The 21,257-nt window shown below is 45.6% G+C and overlaps 1 protein-coding gene across 2 annotated transcripts in view; it reads left to right on the forward strand.

The window, feature by feature from the left end:
* The window catches only part of ASAP3 (ArfGAP with SH3 domain, ankyrin repeat and PH domain 3), a 360,613-nt gene that overhangs the window by 154,402 nt on the left and 184,954 nt on the right, over positions 1-21,257 (forward strand). The window contains exons 5-6 of one of the 2 annotated variants that reach the window (XM_085647656.1): positions 7,882-7,931; positions 21,062-21,191. In XM_085647656.1, coding sequence (XP_085503782.1) covers positions 7,882-7,931; positions 21,062-21,191 — 180 coding nt within the window. Of the gene's footprint in view, positions 1-7,881; positions 7,932-8,013; positions 8,050-21,061; positions 21,192-21,257 lie in introns of both variants that reach the window. The other variant, XM_085647657.1, reaches the window with a different exon arrangement.

Below are 21,257 nucleotides of genomic sequence, written 5' to 3' on the forward strand. Positions count from 1 at the left end.
ACGAACTGCAACACCCCTTGTTCCACAGTTGAACGATCACCGACAGCAGGATCCCTACGCCATCCCATAAAGGAGCCAAACTCCGCCCACGCCAGTCTGTAGGTCCGTCTTGTAGTATCAGCGATAGAGTTCTCCACCAGCCCTATCACCCTCACTCCCGCAAGGCCCAGATGCCGGCCGGCAACTTGGTCTTGAACCGATCCGCTCCTGGTGCCAATCGCCGGAACCGCTGTCACTGCAAACGAGACAACGCATCCGCAAAGTCATTATTCGCCACAGGGACATGCTTGGCTCTAAAAGCCAAATGCAATCTGAAACATTTCAGCATGAAACTCCGCAGCAAACGCAGCACTCTCAGATCTCTCGCCCTCTGTCGGTTGACAAACTCGACCACGGTCATGTTGTCCACATGGAACAGTACTGACCTGTTCTGAAACTCAGACCCCACACCTCCAGAGCCACCAACAAGGGAAAAAATTCCAGAAACGCAATGATCCTCCCCTGTTGCACCCAATGAGCCGGCCAGTCCTCCGCGCACCACCTGCCATCCCAGAAAATCCCAAAACCTGCTGCCCCGGCTGCATCAGAGTAAATTTGTACTTGCCAAACCATTCGTTCTTCCTCAAAATCCAGTGACACCCCATTGAAATCAGTCAAGAACGTCAGCCATGTTCTCAAATCCGCCCGGACCCCATGGAAATTCAGACCCTGTGGTGTGGTAAGACTGCCTCCGACATGACCATGCCGAGCCGTCTGCATTACGTCCGTCCAGCCCTCACCACCGTGCATGCGAAGTTCAGGTAACCCAGCAGTTGTTGCACCGCCCTCACCGCGATCCTCTTTTCCCCAATCGCCCACAAGAGGCACACCTGTATCTCCTCCACTTTCGCGTCAGGGAGTCGAGCTATCCAGTGAATGGAGTCCAGCTCAATTCCCAGGAATGTCAGGCTACAGCTAGGCCCAGCTGTTTTCTCGGGCGCCAAGGGGACTCCGAAATGCTGTGACATCTCCTGGAATTGCGACGGGGCCCTGCCACAATCCCCATAATGGGCCTTCCCCAGAAAGAGGAAATCGTCCAGATAGTGAGTAATGTCCCAATGTCCGCTGATCTGTGTAAAAGCCTACTGCAAGAATGTGCTAAACATCTTGAACAGCGCACAGGAGATTGCACACCCCATGGGCAAAACCTTGTCCACTTTGATGGCCCCCGCAAACTGCATCCCCAGTAGAGAGAAATCTGCGGGGTGTATTGGCAGCAGGCGGAAAGCAGATTTCACGTCACACTTCGCCAGTTCTGCCCCCAGCCCACACACCCTCACTAGGCGGATCGCATCATCCACTGATGCATAGAGCACCGTTGAGTCCGCTTCTGCGATGAAATCATTCACCGACTGCCCTTCCGGCCACGAGAGGTGATGGATCATGCGAAACTATCCCTTTTCCTTCCTAAGCACCACACCCAATGGGGAGATGATCAAGTCGTCGGCCAGCCAATCGCGAAACGGGCCCGCTATCCTGCCTTTGTCTACCTCTTTCTGCAATTTTGCCGCCACCACTCCCGGCAATTCCTTGGCTGATTTCAGATTGTCAGCCCATCTCCGCACCCTAGGTCCCTGATAGCCCACTCGAAAACCCTCCATGAAATCCCACTGAATCTTCAAAGCCACCTCCCTGTCTGGGTAACTCCAGAGCCACGGGGCCATCGCCTCCACCTTAACCAGTGTAGGCGCCCTTCTGTCCAGTCTGTCCCCTTCCTTTCGCGTTTCGCCACTGCTCAGATGGTGTAAGCACTTAGTAAGGGCGTGCCGCCCCCCACACTTGGAGCACTCATGCTTGAACTTGCACGGGTACCAGGAGCAGTAGCCCTTGTTGTAGCTCCAACATGCACCAGTGTTGTTGCTGCCTGGCTTAGCGGGCTGACCTGCGGGTCCTGAATCGGCGGCACTCCCCCCCCCCCCCCCCCCCCCGCCCCACTGTGGGTGGGACGCGGCGTAAAAGCCCGATACGTTACCTTCAGGCCACTGGCCGTGTGAGTAGACGCAGAGGAGTGCGTGGAAGCCATCCACTGCATCCATAATTCCTGATCCACCTCCCCCAGTGCTTGTCCAGGTTCACGCTAACCCTGGCTCTGAACTCCTCGTCGTAGCTCAGGCAAGCAAACCCCCCAAATTGCATCTGGGCCTTTCTAATGATATCCATATGCTTCAGTAGCGCTATGGCCCTATACAGGTGCTTCTCGCAGTAAATACTAGCATAAATGAGAAACACCGAAGTCCAGTTTTCCATGTTCACCGGAACCCTGGGCCTTCTAGTCAGTTCCCACTCCTCCTCCTTAGAACCCTCTTTTGCTTCCTGTGTAATAAGTTAAACACGTCCACATACTCGTGTTTCCAGATTCTATTCTTTATCTTTTCCGACAGATGTGATCCCAGGGGCATGGCCAGCCCCATGTAGGGCAACTTTTTCTGGTGCTTGTCCTCGGTCTTCTCCCCCTTGTCGTCCTTCCCCTCCACCTTGTCCGTCTGAACCCCCGCTGTAGATACCTTCTTAACCCCTTCTGGTTTGTCACCCCGTGTATGTCTGTCCTTCGTCAACCCATCAACATCCCGAACAGACCCCTCGCCCACACCCACCAACCGGCAAGCCTTCTTCCTACCCTCTTTTGGCCCGCCATCCCAAGCTGCCCACCATGTCCCCTCACGTGACAAAGACGAGTGTACCTCTCCGGACCGCCCTCTGGAGCTGGTGGCCTTGGTCATCTCCAACTCCGCCTTGCCCTTGGTTGGTTTAGGCTCCTGCAAAACACCAACTCCACTGTTGCTCTGTACTCCCCCCGTCCTGACATCGTCATCCCTCACCTCCCCCTCTTCCAGCTCCTCACTCTCCTCATCATAATCCAACTCCACGTCATGCTCCAACTCCACAGGCACCCACAACACCTCTCTCACCGCTCTCTTCACACCCTTACTCTTTGTGACACTCAACACACCGACGCTCGCCACACACAACGCCGTTGCCCGCTCCCGCACCGGAGGGATGGCCGACGCGGACACCCCTGCTGCTTCTAGCTAGTGTCCTGGGGCCGTCTTGCGCCCCGCCACCCCGCACTCCACCGACCTCTGCCGGCTTGGAACCCCCTACCCCCATGTCGCTCCAACCTGGGCGGGCCCCGGCACCATCTGGCTTCAAAACTGTCCTGGCCTTCCCTGCCTTAGGTTGTGGTCCCTTACTGCTGCTCCCCCCCCCGCCCCCCTGCCCTTGTCTGCCTGCTTTCTCTCCTCCTGTTCAGCCCACCACTCCTCCTCTGAGGTGGGCGTGGGGGGCCCCTCCACCTCATCCTCCTAGGCCGCCCCAACCCTGGCCGCATTCAGCTCTGCCCGACGCGCCTCCGACTGCTGCACCAGTAGTCGCTGCACCCTGATCCTGTCCTCCCATGCCAACGCTTCTCAGCGGGGGAGGAGGGTTGGGCAGTAGCCCAGGGCCCCCTTACCAGGCTGCAGCCCCCAATAAACCGGTGTCACGGCCTGGCTGGGGTCCCCCCTCCCGCCCTCCACCTTGTCAACTACCCCATGGACCTCAAACACGCCCCCCACTGGTACTGGGGTACCCACTCGTGACCCTTTAGAGAGGTCAATGGGAGCGTCCTCCCATTGCCCCATGTCAACCTCCTCCAACACTGCTTCCCCCACCAACATGTGCCCCAACGCTGAGCCCCCGGGCCCCCCGCACCTTACAGAAACTCGCCTCGCACCGGGGGGAAAATAGCAGCTTCCGGGCCTGACAGCAACCCCACAGGATCCTCCACCCCACCCCTCCCTGGGCGCACACTCCGCTCTGCAGCAGCAGTTCCCCAGAAGGAGCCAGCAAGATCGGAGGCCCTCCCGCCTCCTGAACCCGAAGCTCCTATTATGGGAAATTGAGCCTCGAGATAGGCTCCTACGCTGGCCTCCGCGCCCAGGCTCTCTCTTGGTCGCGCCCCTCCACCTCCCACGCGCACCTCGTCCCGGCGGCAGCGGGTCTTCAAGACAGGCTACAACCGCTGCCACCACTCCCGCAGAGGCCGCCCGCGGGCACGCGACATCCCTACCCACACCTCCCCCAGAACGCCGGGCCGGAGGAGATTCTCCTGCTCAGCTCGGCCCAGCAGCCACAAAGCTTCTCTTACCTCCTCCGCCGAGACCCCCATACCGCTGCAACACGTCCCCGTTGACCCGAAACCACCGGCCAGTGGCTCCACGCTTTCAGGAAATTGCACGCTATCCCCGGTCGGTAACCGCCACAAAAACACCTGCCTGACTGCTCCCTAACTCCCTAGACTACCCCTTTGCTAAACTATGCCCTCCCAATGGTGCCTAGAATGCAGGAAGAGGAAGTTGCCTGCCTCCCCTGCATTCTAATACCCACCCCTAAACCCCACCCCTTGACCCTGCTTGGTCCTCCCCTGCGCGAAAGACCCCGGGGGAAGACTAGTCTGCGACTGTGCTTCCTCCGGGGACCCACCATTGACGTCAAAAGGAAAAGACGGGGGTAGTTGGTAATGACAGGAATGCCCCGTGTATGAAAAACAAAACAGAAATAAGTGATCCATTTGAACTGATAAAAGAATGTCACATGTAAATGTTTAGAGGAGGGGGCTCGATGTACAAACGTGACCCGTATGTGCATCAAGAAAGGGCAATAACTAATGCAAGTTCGATACTGCCCCTATCCGGAAGTCTAATGTAGTACACAACTTGAAATAACACGGGGCTTGAATAAAGACCGAAAGCAAGGTACAGCCATAATCTGTGAATGTTCCAAGATATTGAAATTAAAAGAAATATCTACTGCACGATAGAAAAAGTGGCCCAAATGTGCAAACAATAGCACTTGCGGCCCTATTTGTTACCACGCTCGAGGATCATACAAGCAGGATGAAACACGTATCGGAATAAAAGATGAGAGTTCTAAAAAAGTAAGCAGACACCAAAGGTAGCATAAATCCACAGATGAAAAGAAGAAATTTGATACAGCCATACTCCGTGGATATTCCAAGATATTCAATTAAAATGTTATGAACAGTACAACATTTAGCAGTAACAACTTTAAAAAATGGAGTAGGAACAATATTATATTCTTTTAGTGCCAAACGTATGGTGTTGCAGAGATGTAAAGTGTACACACAATTCCTTAATTCAGATAAAACCACATTTGGCAACATCACATAATAGGGCAGGATAAAACTGGTTTTGGAGCAAAAGGTGAGAGTTCTAATAAAGTAAAAGACACATAAGGTAGCATGAATCCACAGATTAAAAGAAGAGAATTAGAAAAACCATAATCTGTGGATATTCAATTGAAGTGTTATAAACAGTACAATATTAGCAACGACAACTTTCAAAAATGGAGTAAGAAAGAAATTCTGCTCTTTTTTGTGCCAAACATAGAGTGTTTTAGAAATGTACAGTATATACTGAATTCCTATATTCAGATACAGTCGCATTTGGCAACATCACATAATAGGGCAATTGTTGGAATACGGCAATGTTCTCATATATTACTAGTATACAACATGACAGCAGATGGGTATAGCTTAAGCTTGAAATAACCTTGGGTGTTTGCAGTAAATAAAGCGATAGTTCAAGATCTATACCAAACCAGTTGTCCTCTTCATCCACTTCCTAAGAAGAAATGCATTTCATTGTCCGTGTTGAAACCTTGACTAATGCTCCTTAATTTACAAATCCATTTGGATTCACATAACTCAAATGTAGTTCCCTGTCACCACTCCTTACTCCCATCTCGATATGGTCAATGCATGGAACCAAAAGGAGGTATCATCCCCTTGATGACGTTTGCCCTAGTGTTCTGTCATCGGATACCTCAGATCCCCCTTAATAATCGCTCTCCTATGTTGAGATCTCTTAAGATATATAGGTTTGGGTGATTAATAGAAATCTGAGCTAATAATTTAAGGAGTGCAGAAGGTGGGCTATGCAGGAGAGGTCAATAGAGGAGGAGAGGTTGACAAAGTTGATACAGGTGAGTGTCAAGCATGTTGCGATTCACATTCTTTGGATGAAAATTCCTCAATGCAGAATATCTCTGTGATGCTTTTGTAAATGAAAGGATGACCTCCACCACTCTTCTTGATCATGGATTTCCGTATTGAGCCACTTATCCATCAGGGTTGGCTTCATGCAGTTTAGGTGGAGCAGCATCACCTGGCCAGGTTTCAGTGAGTTAGGATTGTGGTCAGCTAGAATGTCTTTCATATATAGATGTATATATAGAGAGAGAGAGATAGAGATAGATAAATATAGATATAGAGCTAGATAGATAGAGATCTAGAGATATAGATATAGAGATATTGATATATAGATAGAGATATAGATAGATCAATATGATAGATATAGATAGATATGATAGATAGAGATAGATATAGATCGATATGATAGATATGATAGATATGATATAGATAGACATAGAAATATATATATATATAGATGTAGATAGATTTTGATATATATATATATGATATATATGTTTTATTTTCTTGTTCAGTGATCTCGCATTAATTAATAAGTAGGATACTTGGATGGTATCCATTGGATCCATGTCTTGTTGGATAATTCTGAGGGTTGCTCTTGATGGCGAGGCTGTATTTCGTGATGGGGTTTGGATGATTGTGACTTAGTGATGATAACTAGGGTTCCTGTTACCAGTAACTTTTCTTCTTTCTTGTTTTTTCCATCAATTTATTTGACAGTTATAGTAGAAGGGGATTAATTGTTGATTCATTGTCGTTTTTGTTGATGGTTGCTCTGGAGGGTATGAATGATGGGATAATGTGAATATATTGTCTGGAAGAGAGGGTACTGTAGGTAGGATGTTGTATCTAAGAATGTTGCACAACCTAGAAACTAGCTTAGCCATTAGGCTGTTTGTTTAGGATGTTTATCTAGTGGTTGACTCCATCATTTTACTTGAGATCGTTCTATTTTCTGTTTCTCCTCTGGCCTATGTCTCAAAAGAGGTCTGTCTTATTGTTCAAAGAAGCGGAGAAAAAATTTGACATGGTTGGGTTGGGCACCAGTGGGAAAGTTATTTGGTGTATTAAGCGGATTGGTACTAGGGTATTTATGGGAGTGTCTCTCAGTGCCCCTTGCGTGCTTGCCCTTGTCCTTCTTCAGTGTGTGCCTTGCGCAGTATCATTACCAAAGCAGGAAAGAGCAGGATAAGCTAGAGTGAGGGTCTTTTTTTTTTTTGCCTTCCATTAGCGGACATGAGCCCTGTTCTGTTAATTTAAAATGTAAAAAGTCACCAACATCTTCAGCTCCCAATCCTGCGACCCTTCTCAGCTCTGCTATTGTTAGAAATATTTTACACACACACACACACAACCCGAGCCTTTAAACACTGGAGTGGGCCTTTAATGGCAGGTATATAGAACATTGGAATGTTGGGAGCTCCATTGAAGATCATGGAGTGCTCCGGGCTTCTAATGGCTGGGAAAAGTCCAGAGCTCCAACATTCCAATATGTGTCATCCACAGCTCCTACTGTGAACAGAAGACTCAAATAGCCTGAGAATTTAAATACCCTCTGGCCCACTGAGGCCTTTGTTTTATTTGTTAGAACATTCTGCCCCCTAGTGGCTTAATGTTCTAATATCCTCATAGCCCTCCATTGCTGGGATATACCGGCCATTAAAGGGCCGCTCCCTTGTTGAAGGCCTTCAGTTCAGGCCTTTAATGCTGGAGCGGGCCTTTAATGGCAAGCATGGCCCGCTACGACGGGCTATAAGTCTATATTAGCATTACTGCAGTCCTACATCCGTTTCCACTGGAGCTTGAATAAGGTTTGTGTTCTGGAAGTTTTACTTTGTCATCCTTTCCCTCAGGACTGCAGGAAACAAGTCGAGAAGGCATGGAAAGAGTACGAAACTAGAGTGTGAGTTATATCTTATGTTTTTCTCTCTCTTTTTTTCTCTCTCCTTTTCCCTATTCTATTTTGCCTTTTTCTGCTACTTCAGATACCCATGTCTAACAAATCGGGTTCAGCCGACAAGGTAAGAAAGAATCATTCCCTAATGTCCACTATGTCTTCCACTACATGTAGTTCAGAATTCTTAACTGATGCATGCATTTCAGCCAGACTTTGAGTAACTGTCAGCATAGCATGGACATTTTGAGCAGTGCTTAATTTGTAAAAAACAGAAGTCAGGAGGCCACTGCAGCTTGCACCACTCATTGCCCCAGCCAGCGCTGCCAGTGACAGCACAAACACAGCTCCTAACCATCATACCCGTACAAGCGTGAAAGCCAGACTATTCCAGGCCCCTAAAGTTATAAGAATGGCTTGGGTGGCATGTATTAGTAATTTTTTTATGTATATTGAATTGATAAACAACTGTTGTGGTGCTCATTTCTATATAAGAAAAACAGCGCCACCATGTGTCAAACTGTCATACTTAAGGTATTGGCAATTAAGTGCAGGTGCCGAGCACCAGAAACCATTGGCTCAAATTAAGCACTGGTTTTGGGATTATTTATATTTACAGTTCCTTTACGGATTGCCTTCGACTCGCCTAACCACTGTGGTGGAGGAGGCCCCTTCTTTACCAGCCCCCCAGCAGACTGCACTACAAACGGAAGGTTCCCCACTTCTTTGGCATGACATTCTCAACTAAAACACGCCCGCAATTTTTTTTTATCAGTAGCTCTTTTGGCAGAATTTCTATTCTGGGCAAGATGCCAAGTCATAAAAGCATGTTCAGGATTTTTTATTTGTGTGAGAAAAGTCTCCGAAAAAGCTGGTGTGGGTTTTTGAAAAACAAAAAACACATGTCCATGACATGGCAGGGAGTTTTTTATTTGCCTGTTGGGGCCATTTCTACTTTTTCCACTGTCACCTGGAGGATGCAGGCAGGAACTAGCTGTGATGGGAGCGAGGTCCGAAATAGGTTAGGCCTTCAAATCATTGCTGCATCTAGTCTTATGGTTGACGCACTACCAACCAAAGGTTTCCTACAGCAGCGACAGCTGATGCTCCCTCGAACACTGCTGTTCTCCCACTTATAAGTCAGACAATTATTCGCTTGTTTACTCCGGAGGCTCGACTCTGCCAAAAATTAAATTACTCCCCATTCATTACAAAAACACTTAGTACCAAGAGCATCAATCATTATGGGGATGAACCCACAGAGACGACTCCTTGATATCTGACAGACTTGGGCTTTTGTCTTTTTCTCTTAATTTTCTCTCATTTTTTGCTAATAATTCCCCTGTCTTCTGTCTACATTTACCTTGACTCTCTACAGCTAAATTGCAGATCTTTGAAATGATAAAAAGCTGCTTTCAAATGTCCAGGTTTTCATATATTTTTTTTTAAAAAAAACATGTTTAATTGCCTGTATTGTATTGAACACCGAGATATCACAAATTCTTAATTTCTCAAAAGAACGGTGTGCTCACGTTTAACTTGGTTTCCTGAGATGGTTTGGTGAAGGTTACAAGCACTATTCTCCTAGCCCAGCATTCATTTAAACCAATTGTTGTCGTCCCTGTGTGCCACGGGAAGTCCACCGTAGCACGGACACCTGGATGAAAGCAGCCTTTCTGTGTGTGGAGCAAGCAGCAGACATACATGTTCAACAGACTTCACTTCTGTAGCGCATCAAGCTAAATCTGGTTCAAGGAAAGACTTGAGGCGCTCCCCCAGGTTTAATATGACATTCTGCTTCAGGTTATCTCTAAGTGCCCCACTACTGTTGAGTGAAGGATGACAGTTCTTACAGCATCTCACAACCAGACTTCAGCACACAGTGACAAACTGATATACTCATATACTCATTAAACCAAGCACGCTCACACTAACACAAAAAATAAACACAACACACAAGAAATCCCACACACCAATGTCCCACCATTGCCACTGTCTCGAGTGAAGGGTGCATGTAGTCTAATCTACCAATACCTCACTTGAATACTGTGGTAAGTTGTTCAGGGGATGTAAGTCAATATTTATGTTGACACTTTTTTTTTTTTTAAACTCACAGTAAATTACCGAAAAACTGGGTGAGCCGGGCCCATAGAGCACTCCTAGTTACTGGTGATTTACTGGCTCAATCTGGATTTACCATTACTTTGAGGACTGTCCTGGTCCTCATCATGTAGGACACTTTTTCTAACTCTGTCCTTCTCTTACATGTAACGGCGCACACCACAAAAAATGCAAATAAGGAAATACCACAATGTCACACACTACTCAAGACCATTGTATGAAATTGGGTTATCAGTGGAAGGAAGGAAGTACCCAGCTCAAATAATCACAGTTCTTGTCAGGGTGGATTCTTAAAGTCAGTATTTAACCTGAGCTCAAGTGCCTGGTAGCAGTGGCACAGAGCAGACAGGCTTAACTGAGAGGCAATATGTGAAGTATATCTGCAGTACTAAAAATGGTAATAAGGTCAAAGTGCCAAACAATAAAAATCCAAAAGCAAATTTGAAAAATAGAGTAAAATTAAAAAAACAAAATGTCACCAAAATAACAAAATCCAATAAGAGGAACCAGAGGCATGATTTCTTTTTAATTTTAAGTAGAAGTAGTACTGAGAAGAGCAAAGCACCAATGGTAGTTAATGGTGTCAGTAAACCAGTACTAGGTGCAATTTGATACTGACCGTGATGGAGCGCAGGTTGGATATACTAATCAGGCTCATCCTGTTATCATCTGACTTTAGTCCTTTAAGTCCCTATTCATAGCAGAAATACACTTCTAAAGATTCCCAGGACCACAGGGCAAGCACTAGGAGACTCACAGGGTACGGTGTCAGGCAGCGGCCAGACAACAGGGTTCATTTGCCGCTGGACAGTTGCAGGAAAATACTTCTTGTAACTTGTGTCCCTGCAGCTTTAACAGGAGATCAGCCTTATGACTGTTGGAGTTCACTTCCTTGTCCTGGGTATGAGAGGGAGAGCAGGTCCAGTCTTCAGGACTCTTCTCAGGTCACAGACAGCAGGTCCACTCATCTTATGTTCTTCTACAGGTGCATGAGTGTTCTGAATTAGGTGCTTTGGGATCCCCTATTTATGCCTGGGGCGAGCTAGTAGGTGGGAATGACCGCTAGCAATGTCCTTACCAATAGGGTATAGGTTTTAAGGGCTAGTCCTACCCACTTTGGGCATTTTTAAGATGGCTAAAGTCTTCACCCACACTAAACCTCAGCTCTCAGGGGTGGGGTGTATTTGAGGAGTGTACTGTGGTAATCCTAGGGCCCTCTCGCATCCGACACTAAATTCCAGTTTAAGGCATTCCCTGTATCCACAACAACCTCAGAGACACAAGTCTGGTAGTAAAAAAAAGCTGAGTTTTCAGCAACCAAACAGTGGATACATACATTGTTTTGGCATCCTGTCTTCCTCCTTAGAAGTGCATGCCAAGTCTTTTATGTCACCCAGCAGACCCGTTAAACAAGTTTCAGATAACATTTCCTTGCAACTCGGGAGGCCTCTTTGAAGTGTGCCCCAAGTGTCATATTAAAATAATTCAGCAGATCTGTCATACAGGGTGTGACATTCAAGCAGTATTTAGACACTTTAAGATCAAAAAGGATCCTCACTGCCCCACCCTGCATAATCCATCGGGTTCAGAATGGTCATCTCTACCCATTCAGGAAAGCCTTTGGCTTGCTCCTGGGAGGCACTACACACCTATTCAAATACTAATTACTGTCTGGCAAAAGTGGGAGAGCAATAATAAAGATTAGTCTCTAGCAACATCAGGCAGGTAAAATGTAACTTCCTAAAAGTTACTTTTCCGTAATATTTTTTAAAAATCTGCCTTAACCATTGAATTGGATTTTTGATAATTATTAAAAGTAATTTCATTGCATTTCTAGCTAGTGTTATTCCTGTGATACATCATTAGTATTTAATATTGCATTCTAGTATTTCCTATTGAACAGCCTGCCTTGCTGTAGTGAAAATAGCTTTGAAGTGTTAGTCACTGTAATTACATGTTTTACATTAAACCTTTACATGTCCTTTTAAATTTCATGTACCCTTCCTTATGAGCAATGAGGCTTGCTTAGGAGTTGAGTCCTGTAAAAAGGGGTTCTTTTGACTGGTTCAGTTTGCAGTTAAAACCTGGAGACATGTTTTAAAGTGCTACTACAATATGTGCTACAACCCACTTGCAGCATTTAGTTTACAGCCCCTAAGTATCCATGGTACCATATACAAGGGACTTACTAGTACATTTAATTTGCCAATCAGGAGGATACCAAATGCACAATGTTGAAAGGAGGGGCACAAGCACGTTACCATTGGCTTGCAGCAGTAAACTGTACAGAGTTTAATAGTCAGCAAAAATAGGGTTCGGGAAAAAGGTGAAATAATTGGGGGTGGCCCTGCAGAAATGCCAAATTTCCAAAAACCTTTGAAAAAGACACACGGGTAAAGCCACATGATTTTAAGATAACGTCTGAATTACACGACTATAATTAACCTATTACAGTCTGATTGCCACATCTGTTCTTAACTGTCCAAATAAAAAAGCTTCACTACATTAATAATTTATGAAATCTGAGCTGTGACGTCTTATGGCCCGCACCCAGAGCCAGCAGAGTGCGTGAAAAGTAGCTTCCTGAGCAGACAACTGCAACTGCCTCTTAAACAATGAGGGAATTTGTAGATTTTCAGCTCCCTTTACTTTCTTGTCTATGTAGATTCATTTAGTATCTGATAAAGAAACAGTGTGCCAATTTGTTGATCTATTTCATGCTGTAGTTTACTAAAATGAAGATTGGAGTCTATGTTCATGTTACCACACATTCTGAAAACAAATCCAGCTGCAATCCAAACGCTCAAAATATGTTTGCAACAAATTTCAAGCTGCATATTGGTGGGTGTATTTTTACCGTACGGGTGAGGCATATCAACCAGAAATATTTCCTCTGGAGAAGGCGTAGACTGAGGATTTAATGGGGGATATGGTGTGGCTATTTATCATTTGGAATATAAGCCCACATACAATACATTTTAAAGGATCCTTGCCTGACCCTATTGAGGAACTCTGCTTCAATATCATTCCTCTGTTTGGTCTTAAAACTTCTCAGTGTCTTCCAAAACCCTTACGTGTGGTAAGCAGTAAATTACTCCTGCGTTATTCACCACTTGCCCCTTCTCCATACTTTAAAATCAGTTTGAGGAAGATGGGGCCCCCTTGCACACCAAGGGGTGGATCATTACTGTAGTCTGGACTGTGCCATTTCATAGGCTCAGTGGCACACACACCCACCAATGGTACATATTGTGCTCCCATACACACATCAGCACGCAGTCTTACCCTACATCCAAATCATGAATACTGCACACTCGGTGAAGCAACCATCAGTTAAGAAACATGTGCTTCCACACGCACTCACACACATGGGCCACTGTACTCTGAATCCAACACATGCACTACTGCACACCGAAAGAACACCCACCATTTGTTAATAATATGTTTACACATATATGGCCAGTAGCAACCTATGTCCTAACTGTATTCAACCCCACAGCCAATAGCTGAATTACTTGTCCACACCGTGGAGAGAGAGAGAGGTTGAGACACATTTATATATACACACACGCACACACACACACAAACACACTCACATACCTCCCCCCACCATTTGTTCATCAGCCAGGTATAGCTTGATTTCAGTCCCACAGTAAGCATAGGACCCACATCTGGGCATACCCTAATCTCAGCCACTGGCTATTGCATCCCAATCCATTGTTTGTTCCCCACCATGCCACCTCAGTTTGACCCAGCCATAAGCTAATCAGCCTTGAACTTTTTCCAGTGGGAATCAACTATACCTGGCTGATGAGCACTTATCACCTGAAACCAGTACTGGGTTGCTTGTATTCCAGTTCAAGGAAGACTTGGCTTGTCAATTCAGGCTGGGCTGTTCCCACTGGAACAGGGTAAAGACTAATTTGCATATTATAGGGTCCATACTGAGGTGGAGTGGTGGGCAAAAAACTATGGATTGGGATGTGGCCCAAGTGATTGCCAGTGGCGGATATTAATTCAAGCATTCCATCCCTCACTTTTTTGTTGTTGCATGCACATTTAATGACACCCCTCAGGCCTCTTTTTCCAACTCATACATTGATGCAAAACCAGTGGCCTACCCATCCATTTGGGCCCATTGGTCCACAATCCGTACTCACAAAAAAAGTACAGACTACAATGCATTTAAATATGAATAAAGCAACCATACAATAGGTCACATCATCTTCTTGAACAGTAAAGCAAATATATGCCTTGAAATACAGGGAGCATTATGATAGCCTGACCTCCTCATTTGCAATCATCCTGGTGCACGACAACACAACTACTGTACAGGACAGGAAACAGTTCTGTTTTTCTTATTCAACACAATAATAATCCTGCTGTGTAGCTCCTTCCTATCAACTTTCCTATTCATAGCGCCACAGTATATATGCAGACCGCATCGCAGAAAGGTTTGCTCAAACTGAATTTCTCCCAACTTTTACTTAATTTCAACTCATGGAACTAGTGTTTAGTTGATTTATTGAAAAGTGCCAGTGCTGCTGCCGTTTACCACTACTTGATGTAGCAGAAAGGAGATGGTGATCGCGGGAAGATAGTAAGGTCGACATAAAGAGGGAATTGGAGCTTCAGTGCAACACGAAGATTCTAAGAGTGTGAGTTTAGGAACAAAAGACAGAGCAAAAGGAGGAAAAAGAATCAGGGTGCATATGATTGGTTCTTTGGTGGTAGTTCTTGCAGGAGGACAGAGTGAGCATGGGTACAGAAACAGAAAAGAGTAGGGGTGGGAAACAGAGGGTTGCGTGAACAGAGTGGGTCTGTGAGGCTGAAGAGAGGCAGTGCAGAAGGCGCAATAATGCGACCACAAGAAAAAGAAGGAAGGAGTAGAGTGCAGGGGAAGAAAGGTAGTCTGCGATGAGGAAGACAGCCTAAGGGGAGAAGAAAAAGTGAGAGAGAAAGAAGGGAATGAGGGTAAGTATGAAAACTAAGTTGCAGCATAAGAGGAAGTGAGAGAGTGAATGGCGAGGAAGAAACCGTGTGAGGCAAGATGGATGAAGAAAGAGGAGCAGTAAATAAGTGCGAGTAAAGAAGAGCGGAGTAAGTGCCAGAAAACATGTCAGTGCTGAGGATGGAAAGTTTGGGGATTAGCTGTGGAAAATAAAGTTGGCTCAGGAGCCTGAGGAGCATATAAGAGTAATTGCATGAGTAGAAGCGAGTGAACTTAAGGTAAAGGAGAGCAGAGTAAGTGAATGCGAGAGGAGAAAATCTGTGTGAACGCAGGCTGAAAATTAGTTTAAAACAGAGCATATAAATTGGGAAGAGATTTACTGAGAGATCAGGAGAAAGGATATATCATTGTAGGAGGTGGACGATTGTGAACGGTGAGAGAGGAAGATGCGAGTGAGTGCTGGTGGCCTTTAAGGAGCCTCAGAGTCGTCATATAGCCAGCTAAAATAAGTAAGGGAAGTTAATTTTAAGGTGTCCAATCTCCAGGAAAAGCTTCCAAGTTTAGTGTGCACATACTTTGATTGTAGCGTATACGACTCATTTGGAAAACTCATTAAACAATATTATCAAAACAATCCGTGCTGAATTAAAAAAATGCATGTTGTCAACTTGTGTTAGTGACCACAGTTGTTCATATAAAGGTATGCCTCCCCTGGTTTTGTGTAACACGACTGAGGTGTAACTTTTCTAGCAAATACGTCTGTGCAAAACGTCATGCCTTACGAGGAGGCTGGTTGTGTGTACTGCTTACATGGTATTATGTGGATTGGCATTTTGTATATCCACTGCTCCGGTCACACACTGATCGATTTAGAGGGATCAAATATAGTGGGTCTAAAGAATCCCAAAGTTATCACAATAGAAAGGAGGAGAGATTTTTGCGCTCATCAGCAGGATTGTGAAAAATATGCAGCTCATGTAGGGCTGTTTCAGGACATGTAGACAACTATTCATTCATTCCAGAGGCAACTCGATGCCAGCAGCACTGCAGCTCTTCACAGCCAGACTCATCCTACCTTCTGATCTGTTCATTCAGCCCTAACATCCTGGCATCGAGACACATAGCTCTCATCAGTGGCTTCATTGCGTCACACCATGAAAGCGACTTTACATTTTGTGATTTGGGTAAAACATATCGCCAAATCCCAGGACACACCCATTTTCTGTAAGCCAGTATTTGCCCCATTTTCATTTTGTTAGGCCTACTGCCTTTTTGGCTGGTTGGGCCTGGTTGAAGCCACTGTGCACATTGAAAACAATTCCACTCCAAACTCTCTATAAAGTTCTATAGCAGGTTGGCGGGCAGATGGGGCCCTGTGGAGATCGAGCCATCAGGGACAGGGTCTCCTTCGGGGTCTTTGCACCTTTCCCCAAGTCTCCGGCTGACCAACGCCAGGTGTTTAAGAAGCTGGGGATGGGCTCAGAGCTTTTTACACTTGTCCCTGCTGCACTCTCAAAAGTGGGACAAAGATCTGTCTCAAGGGTGTCAGAGCAACAGGGTGCAAACCAATATTGTCCCTATAAACCACGCTATCTGCTTATCCGAATGTCACGTCGGGCGGTTCCTCAACATGTTGGCCAATCCCCATGCAACACACCTCTTGAACTTCTAGCAGTGTACTGTATAGTGAGTGGCGAGTGTATTGCAGGTGAATACCTAACAGTGACAGTTTTTGTACATATTTGCATTTGCAGTGAGTAAAAGACCTCTTAGCATGTGCAAATATGTGTAGACCGAGCTCCTCAGATTTCAAGAAGATAAGCAGCCACAGAGGAGGACGTGCCATTCATGCCTAGTCATGGGCAGGACTGAAGGGACAGGACAGGCTGCAGCATCTTCGAGTTAATTATCAGGACTGCAGCTTGTGGGAGAACATGAAAAGTCCCTGTCCGCGGGAATAAGTGCCAGTGTTGCCCACCCACAAGCACCGCTAGAAATAAATCACAGGTCAGAACCTCATTTAGATATTATTCTGGAGTGGACCTTAAAGCCACCTTTCATTGTCCATTCTTCCTTTCGTAGCAAAAACTAGCAAGGCTCTGCCATGCTGTTCACCACATAACAGGTGCCACCAGCAGAAACAAAACCCTTGCAGGGCTTGTGTCAGCAGGGCACGTGTCAGCAGGGCACAAACAGTGAGGCTTAAACTGCAACCTCACTTTTGCAGTATTTCTCCTCCAGTCTCTGGACGATATTGCCAGACCATGTATTATGTATAGATTTGATCCAAGCAGTTGAAGAGACACAAAAAATACACACAACCTTTTTAAACACTTCAGTAGAGCATGCATTACACTACAAACTTGTGTTGAGGCTTGCATCCTCTCTACTGGTGCTTACTGGCCAGCATGCCCAATCTTGGCAAACTCACTTCTCCCTGCTCCCATCTATATCAAACATAAAGAACTGGACCTCCTTAGACATAGACCTGTGTGTCTCGAGCCTCATGATGCAAACAGACATGCTGTAATTCAAACAGCAGGTCTTCCCACAAAGCTAGCAGTCTGGAGTCAAGCACTTCAACAGCCCTGAGGAAGGACTTAAAACTACTTTAAAGTCGAAACATCAACCACTGCCCTGTGACTCACTAGCTAGAAGAACTTCCGTTAGTTAATTAACCACAGTAAGCACTAGCCCAGAACCTAATTAATAGCAGTCGCTCATCAAGAATAACCCGTGAGCATATATCCAACAGTCAGGTGTATAATTCTACCTAGTTCAGATGGTTTGCATTGGAATGCCTGAGGAGCTATTTTACATCCGAAAGCATACTCGATCATCACGCTTTTTGTTGCATTCAGTTATTTGTCTTGTGCATGCATGTATGTAGGAAGCTATTGTTTTTATTTCAGCATGTGCTTTGAACTCTTTTTTTGTGTCTGCAGTGCGAGCCTGACACGAGCATGGGTTCCTAATTGATTTTTGTTTATTATAGCCACCAATAGCACGCTGCCACCATGACTACCACAGCCACCCTTACCATGCCTCCACCAATACCAGTACCACTCCACCATCAATACCACCGCGTACAGTGCCACCTACATCAGTGCCAATGCGGCACCATCAATACCACAACTGTTATAACAATACCATCACCACTAATACGAACATCCCCAAAACCACCATAAGCAGACTCCACCAATTCCTCCAACAATGCTGCAACCCTCAGTTTCACCACCACCGAATACTATCACCATCACCAATATCACTCCACAAGTACCAAGATTACAAATACTAACTCCACCCACGCCACATCTACCACCACTGCTTCGCAGCATTGGTAATGGCAGTCGGTCTGGTTTTTACATCCTATCACATGGAAACATTATTTCCACATGCCTGTCTTTTGCATGTATTCGACCCACATCTATTAGCTTTGCCTGTGCTTGTTTATATTTACATCAAGTGACTGCTAGAAGTGCTGAGGCACTTTCTTTGAGGTGCCATTCTTAAGCTTATGATTTGCACATATCTGTGCTTGTCCTTGGTGCTGGAGCCCCCATCCATTTTACCGATTGCTCTCCGGTCCCTGCAGTGTTCTTTCAGTAGTTTCAAACTAAATGCACAGAAGGTCTTTTTTTTTCCCCGTTTTTTTTTTAAACCAAAGGATCATTTTTCCTGTCATGGCATTAGTGAACTCGTTTTTGCAATAGTGGCATTTGTGTTTTCTGTTCAATCAACGGTGAATTGCTCATTATTATTTATTTTTTTAGCAATTTTTTGCTATTGACATTTCACAAAAAACAGTCCCATAAGCCACAGCAACAACCCACATTGTCAATGTTGAACCGTAACAGTTGATTTGAGGGCTGGCGAAGTCTCCTGGTCTGGTCTCACCAGGAGTAATCTGACCGGAAGTCGCCCAAGACCCTGTTGTAAGTCTCCTTTTTGTCCGCAAGCTCATTATCATGTCATTGCTGAGCTCACCGGTGCTTGCCAAGTCTTAGCAGTGTTTGGCACGGGTTGGACATAGCAGTCGACCTTACATTTTTTGACAGAGGTTGATCCCTTACCGATGCCACACTTTGGCTCACAACGAATACACAGGTTGCAGGAGCAGCACGCCTAACAGGCACTGTCAAATTGCGCCTTAGGGAATAGATAACATAAGCCCAGATGTGCAAAGCCATTTAGCATATTAATTACCTCTTCAGATGTACAAAGAGCGAAAACTGGTCGCACTTTGTAGGAATTGCTATCAGGGAATTGTAAATTTAGTACATATCCTTTCGCATTTCTTCAATAGTGATTCCTATGGAGTCGCTATTTGAAAAATGCAAACAGGAAGCTTTGTACATCGTGCCATAAAGACATAAATAAACTCCTGGGTGCAGGGCCAGTTGTTTTAGTTGAACCTCTATGCTTCCAAGCACTCGATGGGCATGACTGCATAAAATCGATCTCATGCCATCTAAGTACTAACCCGGGATGGCAGAACAGACGGTTCCTTTTCATGCTTGCCAGTCTAGAGTGCATCCGTGTGATAGGATGCTAAGTCCTAAAGTTCCCTGTTGGACTGCAGCAGGAGGTTGGAAGCTTAATCTGTTGACATGTAGAAATAGAAACTCGAGTAATTCATCTTATACCATAAGGAGGACCCAGGACTGCTCCACGGAGCGAGCCCGATGACTTGCAAACACTAAGAACCCTAGCTCCAGAACTAGTGATACAACCGCAGGACACACTTGGCATGATGGTAAAGGCTTTGAAGCTGCTTTGTTTGTTTGGTTTTCATCCCATCTAAATTACCCCAGTGCCTTGATAGTATTAAATCAATAAAGTCGGAACAGGGGCAAAGACTTATACCCAGCAAATGGTCACCATCTTGAGTGATGCCTGTTGCTCGTTAGTACTGTCTAAGATACTACATGCCTGCCCCACCCCTCCTAAAGTCACCCTGCCACGTGGCACTGAGAGGGGCACCAGTAAGCATCTCAATAGTTGCACATCGGTGACTGTGTGCCTCAGCCTTCAGCACAAATGCTGTCTACATGCGCACAAGAGAACCATGAGAGGACAACCTTAGGAGCGGCATAGGGTGAATATCTGAAAGGGAGCTGCGACCGCCACGTGAACCCAATTTGGTCAAGGACCAGGCTGTACCGTGGCAGTGCTCCATGCACATTTTAAGCGTGGACCACTTGAACCATGTTTTGCCCCTCCATCATGAGGCTGATTGGGCTTCAATGTGAGGCCTCCAATTGTGACAAAAATGCATATTAGAGGGGAAAATGTCCAGTATTTTCATAAAATTGTTCAGCTAACGTAGGACAACCTGACACAGCATTCCAGGAAATGTGCAAGGCAGTGCTGCATAGGTTTGCAAACTCGATTACAAGACTTCTGTCCCATTATTACGCTATGAGATCACTTATCTCTGTGAAACTGTACTGTGAAGGTTCTTTTTATTTAGTGTTGCCTGCACCTTGTCTATAGTACCAGGCTCAAAGATCTCAATGCGGATTACAGGTTGGTCTGTGGTTTGAGGAGGTTGGATCCCATCTCTTTTACTTGTCTTTCATTATCAGAACAAATGCGGACCTCGGTGGACATTTATGCATCTTTCAAATGGTCGTTTGGCATTGATTTATGACTCTAGATAGGTCAACTGAGAACAGTGGTTCTGAATTTGTCAAATCTCAACAGAGGTAACTGTTGGTGGGGGAGGTTATCGTCTTTAATCTAAGGTACTTCTTGTGAGGAACATTTGTCGACTTCCTTTGTATACTTGAAACATTTTTTTAAACCTTAAAAATCCCTAAAAGTCCTTGCTTTTTCTTGATCTCATCAATCATAGTCACCTTTTTCTTCTCTAGAAATCAGGACCAAATGACTATTGATGACTCTTTAGTGTACCCTCTGCCCCTGAAGAGCAGCTCTCCTATCAGGACCTTTACTCAGATGAGATTAAACTGTGCTATCCTCACCTAGGTTGACACAAGGAGTTGTGAAATTGGAGACTGGAGTTGGATTTCATGTCATGGTTGCCTTTGTTTTATGTGCGCAGGAATAAAATTGAAAAAGAAAAGAAAGAACGAGCGAGGTTTTCCACAATGATACGGCCGGACCTCTCACCTACAGAATTTGTGGAGGACCTGGAGAAGGAACGGCGTGGTTTTCAGCTGCAGATGTGTGAGGTGAGAAGAGTGAGAGACAATACTGAAGACCATGTGCATGATGTGAGTTGGAACAGGGCATCATAG

This window comes from Triturus cristatus, chromosome 3_2, assembly GCF_964204655.1.
Source record: "Triturus cristatus chromosome 3_2, aTriCri1.1, whole genome shotgun sequence".
Classification (NCBI taxonomy): Eukaryota; Metazoa; Chordata; class Amphibia; order Caudata; family Salamandridae; genus Triturus; species Triturus cristatus.